This window comes from Balaenoptera borealis (assembly GCF_965194805.1).
Source record: "Balaenoptera borealis genome assembly, chromosome: 5".
NCBI lineage: Eukaryota > Metazoa > Chordata > Mammalia > Artiodactyla > Balaenopteridae > Balaenoptera > Balaenoptera borealis.
In genome coordinates, this window is record NC_138862.1 from 42,104,249 (window position 1) to 42,123,509 (window position 19,261).

Below are 19,261 nucleotides of genomic sequence, written 5' to 3' on the forward strand. Positions count from 1 at the left end.
CTACTCTGGGGTATTCAAATTTTAATAATGAAAATTTTAAAGATTTTAGAAATTTAGAACTAAGAAGCCTAAAATTTTGACCAGAATTTTCTCCTCTGGAGAGATCTTGCTCAAAATTTACTTTCAATATATACGTTTTAGAATGTTTTTCTCCCAGCACTATTGATTCCGTTTAGAAAATTATTTTTCTCTTTACTATACAAAATAAATGATATAATTTTACAGAAAAAGGTATCTCTGTTTAACATCTTATAATTTTCATGTTTGTTTGAATTTTATTATTTTAATAATAAATCAGGAGCTAAATAGGATTATCTTTCAAAGGAACTAGTCACAAAATATATTGTACATTTTTTTGCAAAGCTAACCAAACTGAATAACTAGATTTATGTACAGTTGGTGTGATGCTAGGCACTAAAGACTCTGAGGAACTTACAATCTAATGGGAAGACACACTAGTAAGCAAATGGTATAATTGCAACACAATGAGATGGGCTAAATAATAAGAGAATGAACAACTATACTATATATCAGAACAGAGGAAGGAGCTGATTAACTATTGCCTAAGGGACTCAGAAAAAGCTGTATATTAGCAATGCCTTTCTAAGTATAATGAGTAGAAGAGATTTTTCCAGCAGAAAAGGGAAGAGATTGAGTGTTCCAGACAGGGCGTCTATTGCAAGTACAATTGTAGGCAGTGGCCTAAGGAATTGTCTTTAGAATTTTAGTTTGAAAGGTGAGCAATAAATGATAAATCTGGTATGTATGTTACAGTCTAATGAGGAATCTTAAATAATAATGTAATGAATTTCAAATTACATATCCTATTGTAGTCCAGAATTTCCCAAATGTGTGATCTTAAGAGGTTTCTGACATCAAATTCTTCAAAACATAGATTGCTAGATCTTTTCTTTGAAACTTATTTTTTAGTTAACAAGTTTAGGAAAATTGATTTGAAATTATGAGGTTTTGAAGGAGAAGACGGTTAATGTTTCCTTTGCTTTATAAAATGATAAATAATCAAAAATGTGTGGAAAATTGAAGGAAGTTCTGGAAAGATTGAGATGAGAGGCGCAGAATCCAATGCACGTGAAACATGGCAATGGTTTGAACTGAAGCAGGGTTGGAAAAACTATAACTGGGTAGAAAGAAAATTCATCGACTTTCAGATGCTGAAGCTGATTGGCATGCAGTGTTATTGGTGAGGGAGAATACATAAAGAAGTATAACTCTGAAATTCAAACTGGTAGGCTGTAAAAATGGTGAGTCCTGGGACCAAAACAAGAAATTCTGGAGAACAAGTTTGGGAAATCAGGATAGGGGTGGTAAGATGGAGAACATTAAGCTATGAATGATTATGCTCATTCAAACTTGAGAGTGTTTCTGGACCTTATAGAAAAGTCCACTTCTGAAAAAAAGCTAAGAAGGAAATGTTCTTAAGTGGGCATTGTAATGAATGGTACAAAAAAATAAGAGAGGCATGCTTTTAAAGGCATGCCTGATTCAAAGGAAAAATCTTTCAACCATTTACTCGATGATATTTTCCCATGGAGATAATTTTTAAAAGCTTTGGCTCCCTTAGAAAAAGAAATACTGAGCCTTTTTTCTTATTACTTTAACTTGTCCAATCTCTAAACCACAGAGATACCTCAGAGGTTCATTAGAAATTCCCAAACCCAGAAAGAGGAAAGTCCCAATAAAAACAAACGAACCAAACCAGATCCTTAGAGTTGAATTTTGAAGTTTTGACTTCCTGATTCTAAGGATGGGTCATATTTTAGTTACAGAATAATGGTAAATGCCGCTTAAAAACACCATAGTTAAAATAATAAATCCTTTCCACATCTGACAGTAGATTTGGATGCACAAGTATTGTGTGATTCAAATACAAATTGTGAACTACACAAGCCCCATCTCTAACCAGATCTCTTTACATAGAAACCTTTCTTAGACTAACATCTTTGGTTGCCCATTGTAATTTGCTTTTCTATTATTACATTAGATGCAATCAATGGCTCAGGCTAGGCTGACATTGAGAGAAAATCTTACTCTTCCTCTGTAAATAAATAACTGGGGTTCAATTATGAATTATTAAGGGTTATACTTCTCTGTCTATCTTCTGGACTAGTCATGCATGTTTCTGATTCAAGAAACTGCCATTACAGTGGCCTGGAAATAGGGAAGAAAATACTCAGGGAATAATTCAACCCTTGGTTCCCAGAAAGGTATGTCTCCTTAGAACAGAAATTGAAAAGCATTTTGATACCAGCTTTCACAAAACACATATTACTAGATAACATGGGGTGAAATATCTGTCAAGTCCTATGTCGTGACCTAAGAAAAATTTTAAAGAATGACTTGAGAGAGCCATGAGCAAGTTCACCGTGACACCGCAAGTTAAGAAATTTTTCAGTATTCAGAGTGTTCCGAATTTTTCAGTGGTGTGGAGAAAGTTCAGAAAAACTTCATGGAGGGTGATTAACTGTATGATTTATGGGCTTTTGTTCCCTCCCAACCTTCACTGTTTTTCTCTTGTATTTGTATTGTTTTAAGAAATATTTTAGTTAAAAATAAAATTTCACTTTACCAAGCATATCATATCTCCTTTCTTTATTTTGCAAAGAGCACGTATATCCAATTATACTCAGAATAGCAAAAGCTAAGGATCAAATATTTGCTCCCTCTCAAATACCAACACAAAAAAAAGTATGTTACACACCCAGACATTACTTTAGAGTTATTAACTTACTAAAAATTATTATCTTCCTACTGTTTTAATTTTTCTTCTTACCAGTTTCTTCATTTTCTTTTCCCCTAAAAAATTATTCATTCACTAAACTGTGTAAATTCCTGGACCTGTTTCATAGCAACCTACTTAGTCATCAACTTCTTCCTGTTAATAAGAGAATCATTGTAATAATATATCATTTGGGGTATATAAAAGTCACCAGACTAAATCTCTTAGTCCTGGGCTGTTGAAGTGTTCATCAGTAATCGCTATTTTAGCTTATACACCAGCATTTTGCCAGGGAAAACCTATGCTTCCTCTGCCTCAGTAACTTTTCACTCTCCTTCCAAGCATTTCTCTAATTTTAGAATTTTTTTTTCATTCTGTACAACTATTACCCACCACTCCTTCAAATTACAAATTAAAAAAAACAGAGAAATGAGAATAAAATAAATCAAATGTATGATATACATTGCATCATTGATATACATTGTATCATGTTCTTTTATACAGAAAAATAAGAATTTCTATGAATTTTGAAAATTACTTTGAACACATCACTCTTTGATACCTAAAAACCAACCAAAAAAAAAATAATCACTGTTTCTCATCAATGTTACAAATTGTATTACAACACATGAGCAAGTATGGATAAATTATACTTCAAGACATGAATTAAGAAGTGTTCTAGAAAACATTTTAGAAAGCGTGGATACCGTGGAATGCCCATGGAATTTTTCTCTTGCTACATGTGTTTAATTATGTCTTAAAATTATTTATTAGGGGAGAGAAAAACAATTTCTGTTAATTATTTATTAATATTGAAATATTGATGATCATTACCTAAATGTAACAGGATTTCAGCTGGTGCACTGGGTTGAAACTGCTGAAATGCAGACAGTACAAAGGGTGTGTATTAAAAGAGCAGAACAAATGACTTAACAGGGGCCTAAAAGCAGCAATCCGAAAAGGTTCATTTAACTTAGAGGTGGCACAAGCGTCGAGCAATTGCCTCTACTTAAGTAAGTGTGGAATTACAAAAGGCTATTTATTACCGTCCAACAGGGCACTGCAGCTTGCTCAAAGACCTTTGAAGAATTTCAACAGTTATAAAGTCTTGCTCAGTGCAGAAGCAATAAAATTTAAGCAGCTCCCCAAAAGAGCCTGGAAAGCTTTCATTAAAAAGTTAATATGATCTTCTTCACAACTGTTCTTGGAAATGAATTATTTTCTCTCTCCTCTTTTCTAAGGAGAGATGCTATACCCGGTAATTTTCAAACCTTCTTGAAAATGTATTTTAACTGTTAAGAAAAAGAAACCAGGTTCATGGTGATATGAAATGAAGTAGGGAGGGTCTCCATGGGTTTACTAGGGAAGTGTTCCAACATTCAGCTTCTTTGAAACGCTCTGTAAGCACACATTAGAAGTTATTCTATTAATAGATTTACTTCAGGAGGGAAGTTGGTAGAATTTCTCTATTATTTTTGTACAAAAAGCAAAATTTGGTTCCAAGGACATCGGGGCTGAAATTATTCTATTAACGATTAAATAATAAATTGATTTTTCTAAGTATTAGAGTAAGTAAAAAGAAATTAATTCTTAAAAATTTAATGTACCCGTTATTTATTTCTAACTCAGTGACGCGTTTATAAACTTCAAATATGTTTATAAAATTTCAACTAAATATAACCAAAATAACTTATCCTTTGCTTAGAATCAATTTCAGAGCAGCAAACTGCCTCTGGGTGAGAGCTGGGGGTGTTGTGAAACCAGTTTGAGAAATAAAACAATAATATTGAATAGACAGAAAGTGAACATAAAAGGTAAATGACATCAAGTTACACGAAAGAATGTTAATTGTTAATGGGAGCAAGATGTGAATAAGAAAATGATTTTACTTTTCTATCAGAAAATCAACACCTACATTTTTCTTTGGAAAACGATTAAGTAATCATCTCCTGGCCATTAAAGTAATGAGGCTTTAATTACAAAAGTTCCTAAGAAGATCTTACAAATAATAGAAATAGGTGGATGGAAAATGTACTGCAATAGATCTTTCGTTTAGGTTTATACTTTCTAAAAAAGTGTCGCAAGGCAAGTTTAATGAAAGCTCTATTTTTAAGTGAAGAATAAAAATGAAAGGCATTTATAGACAGGAACAATTTAGGTGAGAGGTTGGATGCAAAAGTCATCAAGTAATAATCATAGAAACATCAAATCAACATATAGGGAACATTTATTGCTAGCTGTTGTAGGGAATACAGATATACTGGGTTCTAATAGTCCTTGATTTAAGAAAAATCTATTAAAAAAATGTCCTTTAGCAATGAAAGCAATTCAGCAGTTGATGTGCCTGAGAATTCTACATTTTTGTTTGTTTCATGTTTGTAATTTATTTTGCTGCATTCCATTACAGCAGAATGCCACCGAACTCCACAGTGAGATATTTTGGTTGGCCATTGTAGCAAGATTGAAATTTGAAACCAAGGGTAGGACTTCCCTGGTGACACAGTGGTTAAGAATCTGCCTGCCAATGCAGGGGACACGGGTTCAATCCCTGGTCCGGGAAGATCCCACATGCCGCGGAGCAACTAAGCCCGTGCACCATAGCTACAGAGTGTGTACTCTAGAGCCCGCGAGCCACAGCTACTCAGCCCGCATGCCACAACTACTGAAGCCCGCGTGCCTAGAGCCTGTGCTCTGCAACAAGAGAAGCCACTGCAATGAGAAGCCCACACACCACAACGAAGAGTAGCCCCCGCTCACCACAACTAGGGAAAGCCTACGCGCAGCAACAAAGACCCAATACAGCCAAAAATAAATAAATTTATTAAAAAAGAAAAAAATAGAAAGCAAAGGTACTTTGATGGATAGTATGCATTTTTCTTTTTAATGGAAGGATTTGAAGTTTATCTCTTAAAACATATTTTATCTTCCATTAGAAAAAATGGTGACCCTATGATATCTGATCCAAACAGATAGTTTTTTATTCATATTCTATACTTTTGATAATGCATAGAAAAACATAACAAATATAGAGTCATCACCCAATAAGATGCCTCAAAATGTATCTATAGAGTTGTGACACAAAGAGCACTCATTTCCTCAGTACTTCTTACTAAATATATATTTTTTTAAGAAATGAAAATGTAAAAGCAGGGATGGTTTTTTCCTGATATATATTTTTATTCATGAGAGACTTTTGTCAGAAGTCAAGATCTACTACACTATGTCCTAAATCCTACCTATTTTACAATACACTGAATATTATTATTACCTATAGATACCATGGGACTCCTTGTGTGTAATGGATTCTGGTCCTCTTACAGAGTTGCATATGAACATGTTATCAATGAGCTGAAGAATCTGGTATTCATAACTTTGCAACGTTATAACAAATAGGTAGTCCTGATGTTTTGTTCTTTTTTTAATATATCACATATATTTCATTGCTTACTTTATAGTAGCAGATTGAAAGCATATGCTCACTTGCCACTAATCCACCAGCAGCTGAAAATCTCAGCTCATTTTCCATAGGCCTGTATGTACCAGGGCTATAATCCAGCTTCTGAGGCTTGATATGAGGCCAGATTAATACTCAAGAGCCTTTGAAATGGAAATAGTGCTTTCTTGCCAAAGATTAGAACAACAATAGACTCCATTTGCTTGTTCCCTTGCCTCTCTGCTCTTCTTTACTGCCCTTCCCAATCTGGTTAATTTTCCTCATCCCATCATCCCCTCCCATCCTCTCTTTACAGCTCCATCACCTGTCATGACGATTAAGAAAGATCGGACATCCAGAAACAGCATTTCTTTATCCTGGCAAGAACCTGAACATCCTAATGGGATCATATTGGACTATGAGGTCAAATACTATGAAAAGGTGGGGAGATAATGTTAAAGGGTTGAGTTGTGTAGGGAGAGAGGTTACCTTATCATGAGTGTGCTCTTTCAGAGAAACCAATGACACTGCTAGCAAGTGAAAGAGCTCTGTTTAGAATTCTGGTCATGTGATACTTTTGATTTATAAGTAGAGGAGGGTTTAGAAATCATTGTGTCAAATATCCTCCATTCTATAGGAATAAGCCATAGCAAAAGATGTCACTGCCAAATGTTAAGTCATCTAGTTATGGTATTAGAGATGACATTTGTGTCCTTCCACACTGAGACACCTGTTCTACCAGCTATTATATAGCGATTCCTTAATCTATTGATGAACTATTCCTGAGTTCATTGCCTTAAGCATCATTTCCTGACCTTCACACTCACATGAATTTCCTTCAATATAGATAGGAACATTGAATTAATAACAAAACGATTGTGTTATTGAACTGATGATGGAAAGCTTTCTTGACTTTGTACAAGGAAATGTAGACGATGGGAGTGGGTAGATAAGTTTGCCTCACATCATAAAATTGTGGTTCAGTAATGCAATTATAAAAAATAGGTACACGATTATTTATAAGTAGAATTTAAGCCATGGTATTTCATCACTCTAAGTACCACTTATTTCTCCCTGGTTATAATTTATGGCTAGGTTTGAAAGCAAGATGTATTCAAATCTTATCATTAGAGCTGGGTGGTTTTATAGCTACTAATATGAACATGACATATTCGTGTATCTGCTGCAGTTTACAAAGTATTTTAAAATGAAATAAAAACAAATTGTGAGTTGATATAGTTTATATTTATAGAATACTTCTACATACATTATTTTGAGCTGTCTGATAATCTGATGAAAGTGGGCAAATAGGTTCTTTTACAAATAAGAAAACTGAGAGTTGATGGCATTATCTGAATTTCTCACAGCCTCACTGCTAATAAACATTAGGTCTTTGTTTTGAATTCTGGCAGCCATGACTCCTCATGTAGTATGTTTTCCCCTGTATTGCATACCTTCCTCTACATGAAAATGGATTATTTTAGAGATATGAGAATTAGTGGTATGGTCAGTTGTCCAAAAAAAAAAAAATGTATAAACATTCCTTTGCACTATGTAGTTATTCTGTTTATTGAAGTTAATGTATTTCACAAATGTGATCCCACTTTTTTTCATACTGCCCCCTACAGGCAGAAAGGTATGTCTCTTTCACTGAAAGAAAGTGAGACCTTATAAACCTCATTGTGCCAAAATCATAGTATAAATAAGTTCCCTCCTAGCTTTCAGTGATCCACTGTGGTATTGTCAAGTACTCACTTGATCATGATCTTCTCTTTTTAAAAGTGTGACAAGATAGACTGGGCAAATATAAGAATCCATGTTTTATAGATGATACAACAAAATAAAAAGACAATTAATGATGCACCTTAGTTCAGACTGGATAGCAGACCCAGGGAACACCCAACTTGTAGATCTATGAAACTGATTCAAAAATACTACTAATTTACCTTCATATCTTTTACAAACATAAAGCATTTTCTGAACTTATCTCAAACTCCACTAACAAAGCACAATATACATCCATATTTTAAAACAATATTAATTAGTGCAGGAAAAAAATGACTGAATCTACTATTCTCTAAGCATTTTAAATTTGATGCATATTTATGTGTAATATTATCTTTAATATACTTTATATAAAAATTTTTTATAGCATACATTCATAAATTTTAAAATTATTTCCAAATATATATATGATGCTTAGAAATATTTTGAGCATTTTGCTAGAATTTAAGCTCTACAAAGTCTAGCTTTCTTGACTGTTTAGTTCATTAATGATGATGAACAGAGCCACGTTCTGGGTATATGCTTAATAATTTTTTTTAACACATGAAATAATGATTTCCACAAAATAAATATATTCAGCCCTCTTCATTATTTAATATACTAATTCAAATGCTATCTGATACATAACCAGCATTTTTAACTAAAAATTATCTATAACGCACTACATTTTTTCTGTAATATTCTATTTCGTTTTGGTTGAGGATATGCATTGTTCTATATCACCCACTCCAGGTCCCACACCAGGTACAGGGATATTCCACCATTACTTGAAATTAGGTGACCCATAAAGTGCTCATATACTAACGTATGTTAAAGGAAAAACACAATTCCTGGAAGTCCCTTTTCATAAACAAGGCTTGACACAAAAAGTCTTTACAATTAATGTGCAGTGTGAATCTCCTACTGTACAATGTAAATCCTTCTGGGAAATATTTCTAGACTTTTATCTGAAGATTTTCATGTCTACTAAACCATAGTGACTTAGATTAAACACAGTGTAAATATAGCTGATACTAAGAAAGTTATTAATGTAGAGTTTATATATAAAACCTGGACCTTTTTAAGTTTAATATTTTACAGTTAATGGAAATATTTTCTGAGAATCAGTAGGACATTCCTGTTAAGTTTAATTCAAGGGGATATTTTCATCTTTATAAGTTTATTCTTGGAATTAGACTGAAGCTTTCATTCAGCCTCAGCTTTGAAGAGAACTTATTTTCATCCACATATTCAGTAATTGGTAAAAATGAAAACTAACTTTTCCTGCATTATGTGCAGGGAACAAATTATTTTATCCAAGTTGGGAAATTCTGTAAATATTTTTTGCTTAAAAATGCCTCTATTACATTCAGAGAGTTAAATGATTGTCACCTCTTTTATCTGTCCTATGAGCTGTGTTAAAAATGTAAAAGAATTGGTTTTGAGTGGTTCACCTTTTTACCATTTGACAGCATTAGGAAGATTTGATTTTAACGTGATTTTTCTTACCTCAAAGCAGGAACAAGAGACAAGTTATACGATTCTCAGGGCAAGAGGCACAAATGTTACCATCAGTAGCCTCAAGCCTGATACTACGTATGTATTCCAAATCCGAGCCCGGACCGCAGCTGGATTTGGGACCAACAGTCGCAAGTTTGAGTTCGAAACTAGCCCAGACTGTACGTATTTTTTCAATATAGTGTATGGGGGAAAGGGCTGTTGCGAAGGTGTCTGATAATTCATTCTCACTCTAAGTTTTAGCTAAATGTGATACATTGAAAGTATATCGCTTGGAGGACATTTAACAATTTTGCATAGCATTGGGTCTGTGTACTTGTGTTTGTGTAAGTGTACATCTGTGTGTGTGTGTGTGTGTTTTCTCTTTTACAAATCAAACATATTCTAATGCCTGGAATGCTTCTGATCTTCTATTGGCCATAAATTCCTTTGAGGATCATTATTTAATATGGTAACATTTTAACTTCTAGTACCTGTTAATCCAGATATTTCAGGTTCATTGTATGGTTCAACGAACTACAAAAAAGAAACGTGATGATCCATGAGGAACTTAATATTGTTTTAATCCTTAACACATTTAATCTTGTACTACTTGGAGATTAAGGATTTTCTAAACCTGATTCATCACCTCATTCACATTCACAAGTAATTTGGTTGGTCCTGTGTGTCTGACACTAAATTTATCTAAAATTGGCAAACATTTTCCCAGTAACATTCTAATTTTCTTCAAATGCATTCACTTCATATTAGAAAAACCCTCTGCTAAAATGTTTCAAAAGGGAAAATCATGGCTATGATATTAATATAAAATGAACACGAATTAAAGATTTTATTTAACTTACTAATTAATGAAGAGACTAGTAAGAGAGTAAACTGATTTAAAGAGAAATTTGAAGAACAGATACAGATACACATATACATACATGTTTGTATATGTTTGTGTCTGTTCATGTGTATGAGTGTGTAGACAATCAGGAATACTTAAACAAATTGGTTAATCTGTCCAAAACTGGTTAATATACTATAAGACAATAAATATAATGATTGGGGTCATCTTTTCTAATTCACATAAACCAGTCATATCGCTAGTGAATGTATCATTCTAATTGTAATGAGAAAAATCATATATATATAACTATTCATTGTCTACAACTAATTTCTTCGTTGCAAAACAGGCCAGGAAGACAATCAAAGATGAACACCCTTTAGAAACAGATTATCCAGGGAGAGTCTGACAATGCCTAGCACTCTACCGAAAGGACACCCAGTAATCTCTCTTGACAGTTCCAATTCGCCATTTCTCCCTGGCATCTATATTACCTATTTTCTAAATATTTTATTCATGATATAAAATCACATTGTTATTGGTATGGTAATATTTTATGCCCAAATTTCATCCCTCATAGAAACATTCAAGATTAACAAAAATTATAAAAGTTGTTTAATATGATAAAGTAAATATTTTATGGCACACTTTTTGTCAAACAATTAGAAACGCTGTTTACAATAACGAGCTCTACCTTCTACAGGGTATAAGAATCTAGTGTTAGAAATTATTATCTCACAGCTGAAACATGACAATTCTTCTACTCAAAGGAGAGCTGCCATCCTCAAAAACATAAATCTACACAGTGGGCCCTCCAGATCCACAGGTTCCACATCCGTAGATCCAACCAACCTTGTATCAAAAAAAACGAAAACTATATCCAATATCCTGTGATAACCCATAATGGAAAAGAATATGAAAGAATTTGAAAAAGAATGTATATATGTACAACTGAGTCACTTTGCTGTACAGCAGAAATTAATACAACATTGTAAATCAAGTATACTTCAATAAAATTTAATGTATATTATATAGATATAATATATACAAAAAAATTCCAGAAAGTTCCAGAAAGCACAGCTTTAGTTTGTGGCAATCCAACAAATATTTACATAGCATTAAGTTGTATTAGGTGTTGTAAGTAATCTAGAGATGGTTTAAATTATAGGGCAGGATGTGCTTAGGTTATATGCAATTACTACACCACTTTATATAAGGGACTTGAGCATCCTCGGATTTTGGCATCTGTAGGGAGTCCTAGAACCATTCCCCCTTGGATATCGAAGGGGATTCAAGTCTCAGATGTGGAGACTATACTTCAAGACCTCTCCTAATCCTCCTGTGATGGAATGAATATGGAGAAATCATTCTTTGAGGACATTAGAAACAAAATGCTGCAAAATACCAGGGAAATCCACGTGAACAAGGTTTAAAACAAATTTAATATTTTAGATGACACAATAACAAAATATAATTGCAATTTAACATTTGTAATTCTAAATGTTTTTGTAAATTTTAAGTGGCGCAAAGAAAGTTCTTTGTTTTGAAATGATTATAGATTGAATAGTTATTCAATAGTTAAATAGTTATTGGAATTAACAACAAAACCTAGATTTGCTGTAGCAAGAGAGATCACAAATCACAGAAATATAAAAATCAAATGTTTATTATATCATGTGGTAGAGATTAGGCATATTGGGGGGCAAGAAGGGCAGAACACCATTAGATAAATATGTATTATACTGAGGCATATTTTGGAACATCAGTCTAACCTCTGTTGTTCTGAATTAGCACTTAACCCTATCTGATAAATAAATTTGCAAAAACAACAACAAATTCTAAAATTTTAATGTGATTTCAGATTTACCACAGATATAGTTGTGGTAGTGTTATGCATGATCATCTAATGAGGCTTCAGTGTCTGAGGTTTAAGAAATAGCCCATTTAAAAACTTCAGGGTCTTAGGACTTTTGCAAATAAGCTTTATATTTGCTATATTTCCATTGATTGATAGAGCAGATGAAAAGAGCATAGAGAGAAAGGGAACTTTTTTAATATCCCTCCTCTCCTTTTATAAAAATCTTTGAGTTGCACAGTTTGATTTTTTAAAAAAATCAGTTTACTCTTACTGCTTTACCATAGAATTCTTCCAGACTTTAAATATAAGTAAATATAGGTTTTAAAAGTACCTTTTGTCTTAGGGGGAAAAAAGACAAAAATCAAAACTCTCTGTTTTTTATAAATCAAAATGATATATTCATAAAACCTCTAATGATTTAAGAGTCTTATTTGTTATAGATTGATATTTAAAAGATATAAAAAAAGGCTCATGTTTGGATTTCTTTAACAGTTTGCTGCTTATTCTAGTTTTTATTTTTTTTAATTATAAAGTTTTATTCATAACACATATAAATGTTTCTTAGTAGAACATAGTGTATTTTTACCTGGAATTTAATTAGTATTTTTTGATCTTGTTTACAGTAACAATATAGAGGCACAGTGGATTATATATTTTCCTAAGTGCTTTAAAGTTTCTTACTATTTATGTGTCAGTGCTTTACATTTATTATCATCATTTTACAGAAGAGGAAACTGAGGCGTAGAGAGGTTAAGTAAGATTTATAAAGTTACACAATTGGTAAATGATCGATCTGATTTTAGAACCCATGTATTTTTGTGACAGTATGTAAAGCATTTTCATAAACATTTCATTTGATCCTGTTCTGTAAGCTATTAAGATACTATGATTTCCTTTTATCCATGGTCTAGGACACAGAGTTTTATATGTTTTTTCTGAGACTGCATAGCTAGTAAGTGGAGTCAGTGAGCCTAGAATCTCCAGATTTTGGAGTACTGATCCAGTGCTGCTATTGCATATTAAAAAAAAAAAAAGTCATGCTAAAAGTCCCACAGAAAGCATAGAGTGTATATGAGTAAAAGGACTTTCCTAGAACAAAGGTGACATCCACCAAAGCAAGAAGTCCCAGACTTTAAGAAACAGTGTGGCATGTTTGGGAAAACAGGCAGTCCATCTGTCTGGAAAGCCTCAGTGGGCAGAAACTGAATCCAGTGTGTGTGCTTTGTGCCTGAGAAAGGCAGGCACAATGTAGGAGTTAGAGAAAGAACCCTAGAGGGAGCTGCCGTGTATTAGGATGACCTTGACAAGCTGCTTCAACTTTCACTGCCTCAGCTTCCCTGTCTGGAAATTGGGAAAGATCATTGTGCATGACTCAATAGGGTTTTTATGTTGATTAAATTAATTGTTGTTTGTAAAGTGCTTAAAATATTACCTGGTATAATAGTATAGTAAGCGCTCGGGGTGTGTGTGTGTCTGTGTGTGTATGTTTGTTTTGTGTTTAAATAAATCGTACATAATTTGAACATCCAAGGAATTTCCAGAGCAAAAATATGTGGGATAAAGCTGAGATTTGGAAATGGAGGATTCTACTGGATATTACTATTCAAGAAGATTAGCCCAGGGACAATTTAGTCAGCACTCCTAAATGCTTCCTACTGCCTTTTTGTTGTTTATAATGAATGGGTATGCAGCAACTTTAATCTCTTGGACCCTATTTTTAGGGGACATTAAGAAAGCCTGACAAAGGTAGAATGGAATCATTATATAGAGAACTTTATAGACCAAGATTAGATATTCATATGTAATTTTGTGGGATAGGGAGTACTTTTGCCAATTCTTTACCGGGAAAATGAAATAATAAAAATATATAACATTTACCTAACCCTTAGTGTATGTTTAGCACTGTTCTAAGTGTTTAACTTGTATTAACTCCTTTAATGCTCACAGCAATCATATTATTATGTCACACAGCAGATTGGTACAAAGCCAGTCATTCTGGTTCACGAGAACGAGCTCCTTGCCGGTCTGCTTTAGGGAGAGAGAGTGGACAGCATGTGTAGGATGGACAAAAATGGGAAGAGACTAGAACCAGGGAGAGCAGTTTGCTTGTGGGAAAACATATTCAAACTGAATTCCTAAGACATAATAGGTATCAGTTTTTGCCAGTATGCCACATAAAATTATTAGACAACTGTATAACACACAATTTAATCAATACTATTCATTCAAACGTTTGCCAATTCAGTAACAAAAAATGATCGGCTTTGGTTATGTGCTTTTAGATAGTCTCTGGGACTCATAGATATTTAGAGCTAGAGGAAATTGTAGAGAGGTCTAGTTTAATCCTATCTTTGACAGGAAAAGAAATAGAGAATTCTTCTTTTTTCTATCATGTTTCCTCTACCAGTTTCACTGACATTTATTTTACAAACTGGCTAAAATTTACCAGCGAATTCAGAACTTGCTGCTCTTTATAAGCTGCTACAGTATGCAAAGTGAAAAGCGTGAGATAAAGTGATTATTATATGTTCATGGAGCATTACTGAATTACAAGGTTAAGTTATTTTACAAATGATTCACAGATCTATAGCCAGTGGATAGGAATGTATCAGTCCATGTCTTCTGTGAAGCAGATATTAAGGTGGAATTTTGTGAGCTTCAGGGAGTGTGGGGATACAGATAAAAGATAAAAGGGGAGGAACAGAAATGGCCAAGCAGAGCCTGAGACTGAGATGTAGGTCAGCCATCTATGAAGACAGACAGAAGGCAGAGAGTTGAGGAGGCGGAGCCTCAGAGAGCAATGCAGCTCCGAGGGTCTCACCAAACCAACGGGGAGCCTCAGCATGAAGATTGCCCTTACAGGACCCCTGCATTGGGCAGAAATGGCCTGGCTCCAGTCCCCTTGCCGTGTTTTGTCACTGAGGAGCGCGTGCCTGCAGTGGATCCTGAAGGTGCAGCAGCTGCGAGCCGTCTGCCCACTGCAGGCTTGGCCGTAGGGAGATCCTAGCAGGCACTCCCACGACTGCCACGGTGGTGTAAACAATAGTTTTCTGGTAGTAAAGAATAAAGTGCTTGCAACAGTTTATATTATGAGTATACCATCCTGCCACACTCTGAGTTCTTTTTTTCAGATGCTTAGAAAACTTTTAACAGCCTATCTGCCATGTTTTTTTATTTACATCATTTATTCCCTAAACTGCATTATTTTAGAGAAAAACTTCCAATCTTAGACGTTCATCAGGTTCAAGATGTGATATTGGCTTCTGGAGAGCTGATAGTATAACTAAACCCTCTCTTCTGAGCTTTTCTTTTGATACAGCACTGATTCATTTGTTTAATCAGCCTTTACTACAAAAACAATAAATATTAAAGTATGAGTGCATGAGAGGGAATGTTCCAGGAACTGCGCATATTTTAGAAAGTGTAGAGATTTGAATGCTTATGGATTTTGTTAGCAGATGAGCCTGGGGATTTAGGCAGAGAACAGATCCTAAATGGTTTTACATGCGTTTTACCCAGAAAGTGATGGAGACCCCTGCCTGAGAATGACATAATCAAACCCATGGCTTAGAAGGAATGCTCTGGTGGCCAGGTAGAAGATAGGAAAGGCCTGCAAGTAGAGATCCGTTGGGAATTTCTTATTGTAATCCAGGAGAGAAGTGAAGACAGAAACTAAAATATTTAAAAGAATTTGGTGATTAATTGGATATAGAAAAATCAGGAGAGGGAGAGGACAAGGTGACTATATTTATGGTCGACATCTTTGCTACTCAAAAGGTTGTAGTCTGGAATCAGCAGCATCACTGGGTGCTCATAAGATACACACAGTCTCAGCGCCCCCTCCGGACTGAATCAGAAACTGCTTTTTCCAAAAGCTCCTCAAATGATTTATGTGAACATTAAAGTTAGAGAATCATTGGTTTAGGTCAAGGGTCAGTAAACGTTTTCTGTAAGGGGCTAGAGAATAAATAGTTTAGGCTTTGTGTACATACAGTCTCTGTTGCTCCTACCTAACTTGGCTAATTGTAGCATAAAAGCAGCCATAGACAATGCACAAAGAAATGAAAGTGGCTGTGTTCCAATGTAATTTTATTTATAGACACAAAAATTTGAATTTATATAATTTATTTGAATTTATATAATATATTTATATAATTTTCATATATCACAGAATCTTCTTTTGACTTTTTGCAACCATTAAAAAAATGTAAATTCTTCTAAGCTTCTGAGCTATACAAAAACCGATGGCAGGCCAGATCTGGCTCCTGGACAATTTTTGCCAATACCTCATGTTGGTGAGTGAATGAGTGATGGGCCATCTACAAAGGTAGGAAATACAGGGACAGGAACAATTTGTTGGTAAGATGTGTTGAGGTCCATAGGACAGGTATTATACCACCTTTTAAATAAATACAGATACTGGAGACTAAAGCTAATGAGAAAGCTTTTAGAGTTTCATTCTGGGAAATCTTACCTATTCCCTATATTTCTCTGATAATTACTGTTTATTTGATGAGTTTCTTGCCAATGAGTATAGAGAAAACCAGTCCAGCATATTTTATGCAGTAGATGCCCAAATAGTTTTGATTGATGTCAATGAAAGCAGAGCATTTAGTCTTATTAATCAGAATTTCAAGTAAAATTATACAAAATGTCTGTTTTTTACACTAAGTGAAGAATTCTTTTTACGTTGTATCAGACAGCAAGACATATTTTAGGTAAAAGCAAAATAAATAGGACTTAATTTATCAACGTTTTCACGTAGATGTTAGTTATGATGTGTTAATGCCTGGTCGTTTCTTATTTTTTCTCTCCAACCTCACAGCTTTCTCCATTTCCGGGGAAAATAGCCAAGTGGTAATGATTGCCATTTCAGCGGCAGTAGCAATTATTCTCCTCACGGTCGTCACCTACGTTTTGATTGGGAGGTGAGTTCACAGTCTGTTTTCTGACATACTTTCATTATTGCATTGCTTGCTCCCCTCAATTGCCACTAAAATCGGAAAAGTGTGGTCAGTGAAATATTTTAACAATAAGAATGTCTCCACTTGTATTGTAGATCTTTCTTTTTTTCCTCCCTTTCTTTTGATTCTCCACCTTTAGTTTCGAGTTTCTTTTTTTCATTAAATTCTTGCCCCAGTCTCCAACACCCACCACTTCTCTCTTTTGACCTCACTCTTGGTTTTTACTTTCTTTTTTCAATTATCCCTTCTCTCATCAAATACACCCCAGATTTTCCTGACACTTTCTCACCCAGAACACTGGTAACACTGCACAGCACTAATCACTAACAATGGAAACTTTACCCTTCATTCATTCTAACAGCAGTCGTTTTAAAAAAAAAATACTATAAACACTTTCTAGCGCCATTATAAAAACTGAACTGAAGGGGTCTGCACAGTGGGGAAGCATCTCTCCATATCTCCTCATTAGGCAGCTCTCCAGGGTCCCCAGAGAAAGAGGCTTTCTCTAGAGGATTTAGAAAATATGAAGTCATTAAACTTTCACTAAAGCATTTATTTGTTTGTGCAAAATGCTTTATTTTTTGTGCTTTGCACATTCTGAACATAGATAATTGTTTTAAGTATGTTTTCTTTCTGTGTTCTCTTCCTTTGATTTACCTCTAGGTTTTGTGGCTATAACAAGTCAAAACATGGTGCGGATGAAAAAAGACTTCATTTTGGGAATGGACATTGTAAGTTTCTAAACTATTTGCTGCCGTTTTGGCTTTACCATTTCAGTTTTAGCAGTTGTTGATTTGTAATTGGATAACTTCCCCCCTGACAAAGAGAATTCAAAAGTAGTTTTATGGGAGAATTGAGCAAGTCAAATTTATTTTAAACAGAGAAGGGAATCCACAGCTCTGCATTAAGTAATTTTTACAGGGCTGCATTTTAGCATACTTAAGCTAACATGAAGGGTAACTGGTGGTTTATATTCAAATAATGCACATGATGGGGAGTAGATACTATAGTCGGCTCTGCGTGGCTGAAAGGCAAAGCATATCTTCAATTTCCTTATTACTACTTGCTAAAATCTAAATAGGAGCCTTTTCCCTTTCCTAACTGCCAAGTAAATATAAACAACCTTTGTTTATGTGAAACACCTTACTCCACTTTGTCAACCAACCAGGGGAGAGCCTTTAGAATAAACTGTTTATTTTGGAGTTACATGATATCCAACTGGTAGGAAAAACAGGGCTTTCGCCCCTTATTTTAATACCAATCAATTTAGTCTCTTTTTAATATTTCTCTGAAAGAAATACTCTTTTAAGAAACAAAGTGTTTATATCTAATAAAAGACTCATTTTTTTTCTTCTGGTGAAACAAATCATTCCAGGTGTTTTGCTTTTCCAAACTATGGTTGGGTTATTGTGGCAATTACTAATCATCAGCCTTAAAGGGAATAGCATGTTCTCATGGCAATTAGTACAGAGACCATACTCATGCCTATATGCTCTCAAATAATCTCAATGTAACTCATATAGTCTTGTAAGCATTAGTTTCTTTGGCTTTCACTTTTGCTTTCTGAAAATAACTTTCAGTTCAACATATTTCGTATCAGTAATTGGCTTTCCATCTAAAAGTTGTAGCTTTACAGTAAAAACTTGATGACCTGTTGCTACCATGTAGGAGGCATATAGTAGATTGAAAAAAAAAAAAAAAGTTTTCCAAAATGTAAATTGAAGGAGGATGGACAGAATGGCAGAGTTTGCAGAGAGCACTGTTTTGTTTTGTCCATCTCATTGAAGTCACTGTAGAGTAATTCACGAAAAAGCCCAAGTGTCACCTTCCTAATATCAATATCTCATTCCAGATTAGTTAGGTTACCAACTCAAAAGTCTTAAAAGAGTGCATGAACAAATCACAGGATATTTATCTAGCTTTTTCTTCACAATCCCACAAAACATTGAGTCACATTCACCATGCATGAATTAGAGTAGTTGCATTCCTGTGGATTAAGTTGTTCTTAATCTGAGTTGGACAATCGATGTAAATATTGCCTTTAGGGCAAGACCATATTGATTTGGTTCTTTATACAGGAATTATAAACCTCATGAACTTGCAGCACTGATAAATTTCTGTGTGCCAATTGTAAGCAGGTTTCTCTATCACTTCAATCTGC

At 34.3% G+C, this 19,261-nt stretch overlaps 1 protein-coding gene across 3 annotated transcripts in view; it reads left to right on the forward strand.

Annotated features, from left to right (window-relative positions):
• EPHA3 (EPH receptor A3) overlaps positions 1-19,261 on the forward strand; it is a 378,027-nt gene that overhangs the window by 286,071 nt on the left and 72,695 nt on the right. For 2 of the 3 annotated variants that reach the window (XM_082392423.1, XM_082392425.1), the window contains 4 exons: positions 6,487-6,611; positions 9,451-9,613; positions 16,962-17,064; positions 17,764-17,831. In XM_082392423.1, the coding sequence (XP_082248549.1) occupies positions 6,487-6,611; positions 9,451-9,613; positions 16,962-17,064; positions 17,764-17,831 (459 nt within the window). The remainder of the gene's footprint in view (positions 1-6,486; positions 6,612-9,450; positions 9,614-16,961; positions 17,065-17,763; positions 17,832-19,261) is intronic. The other variant, XM_082392424.1, reaches the window with a different exon arrangement.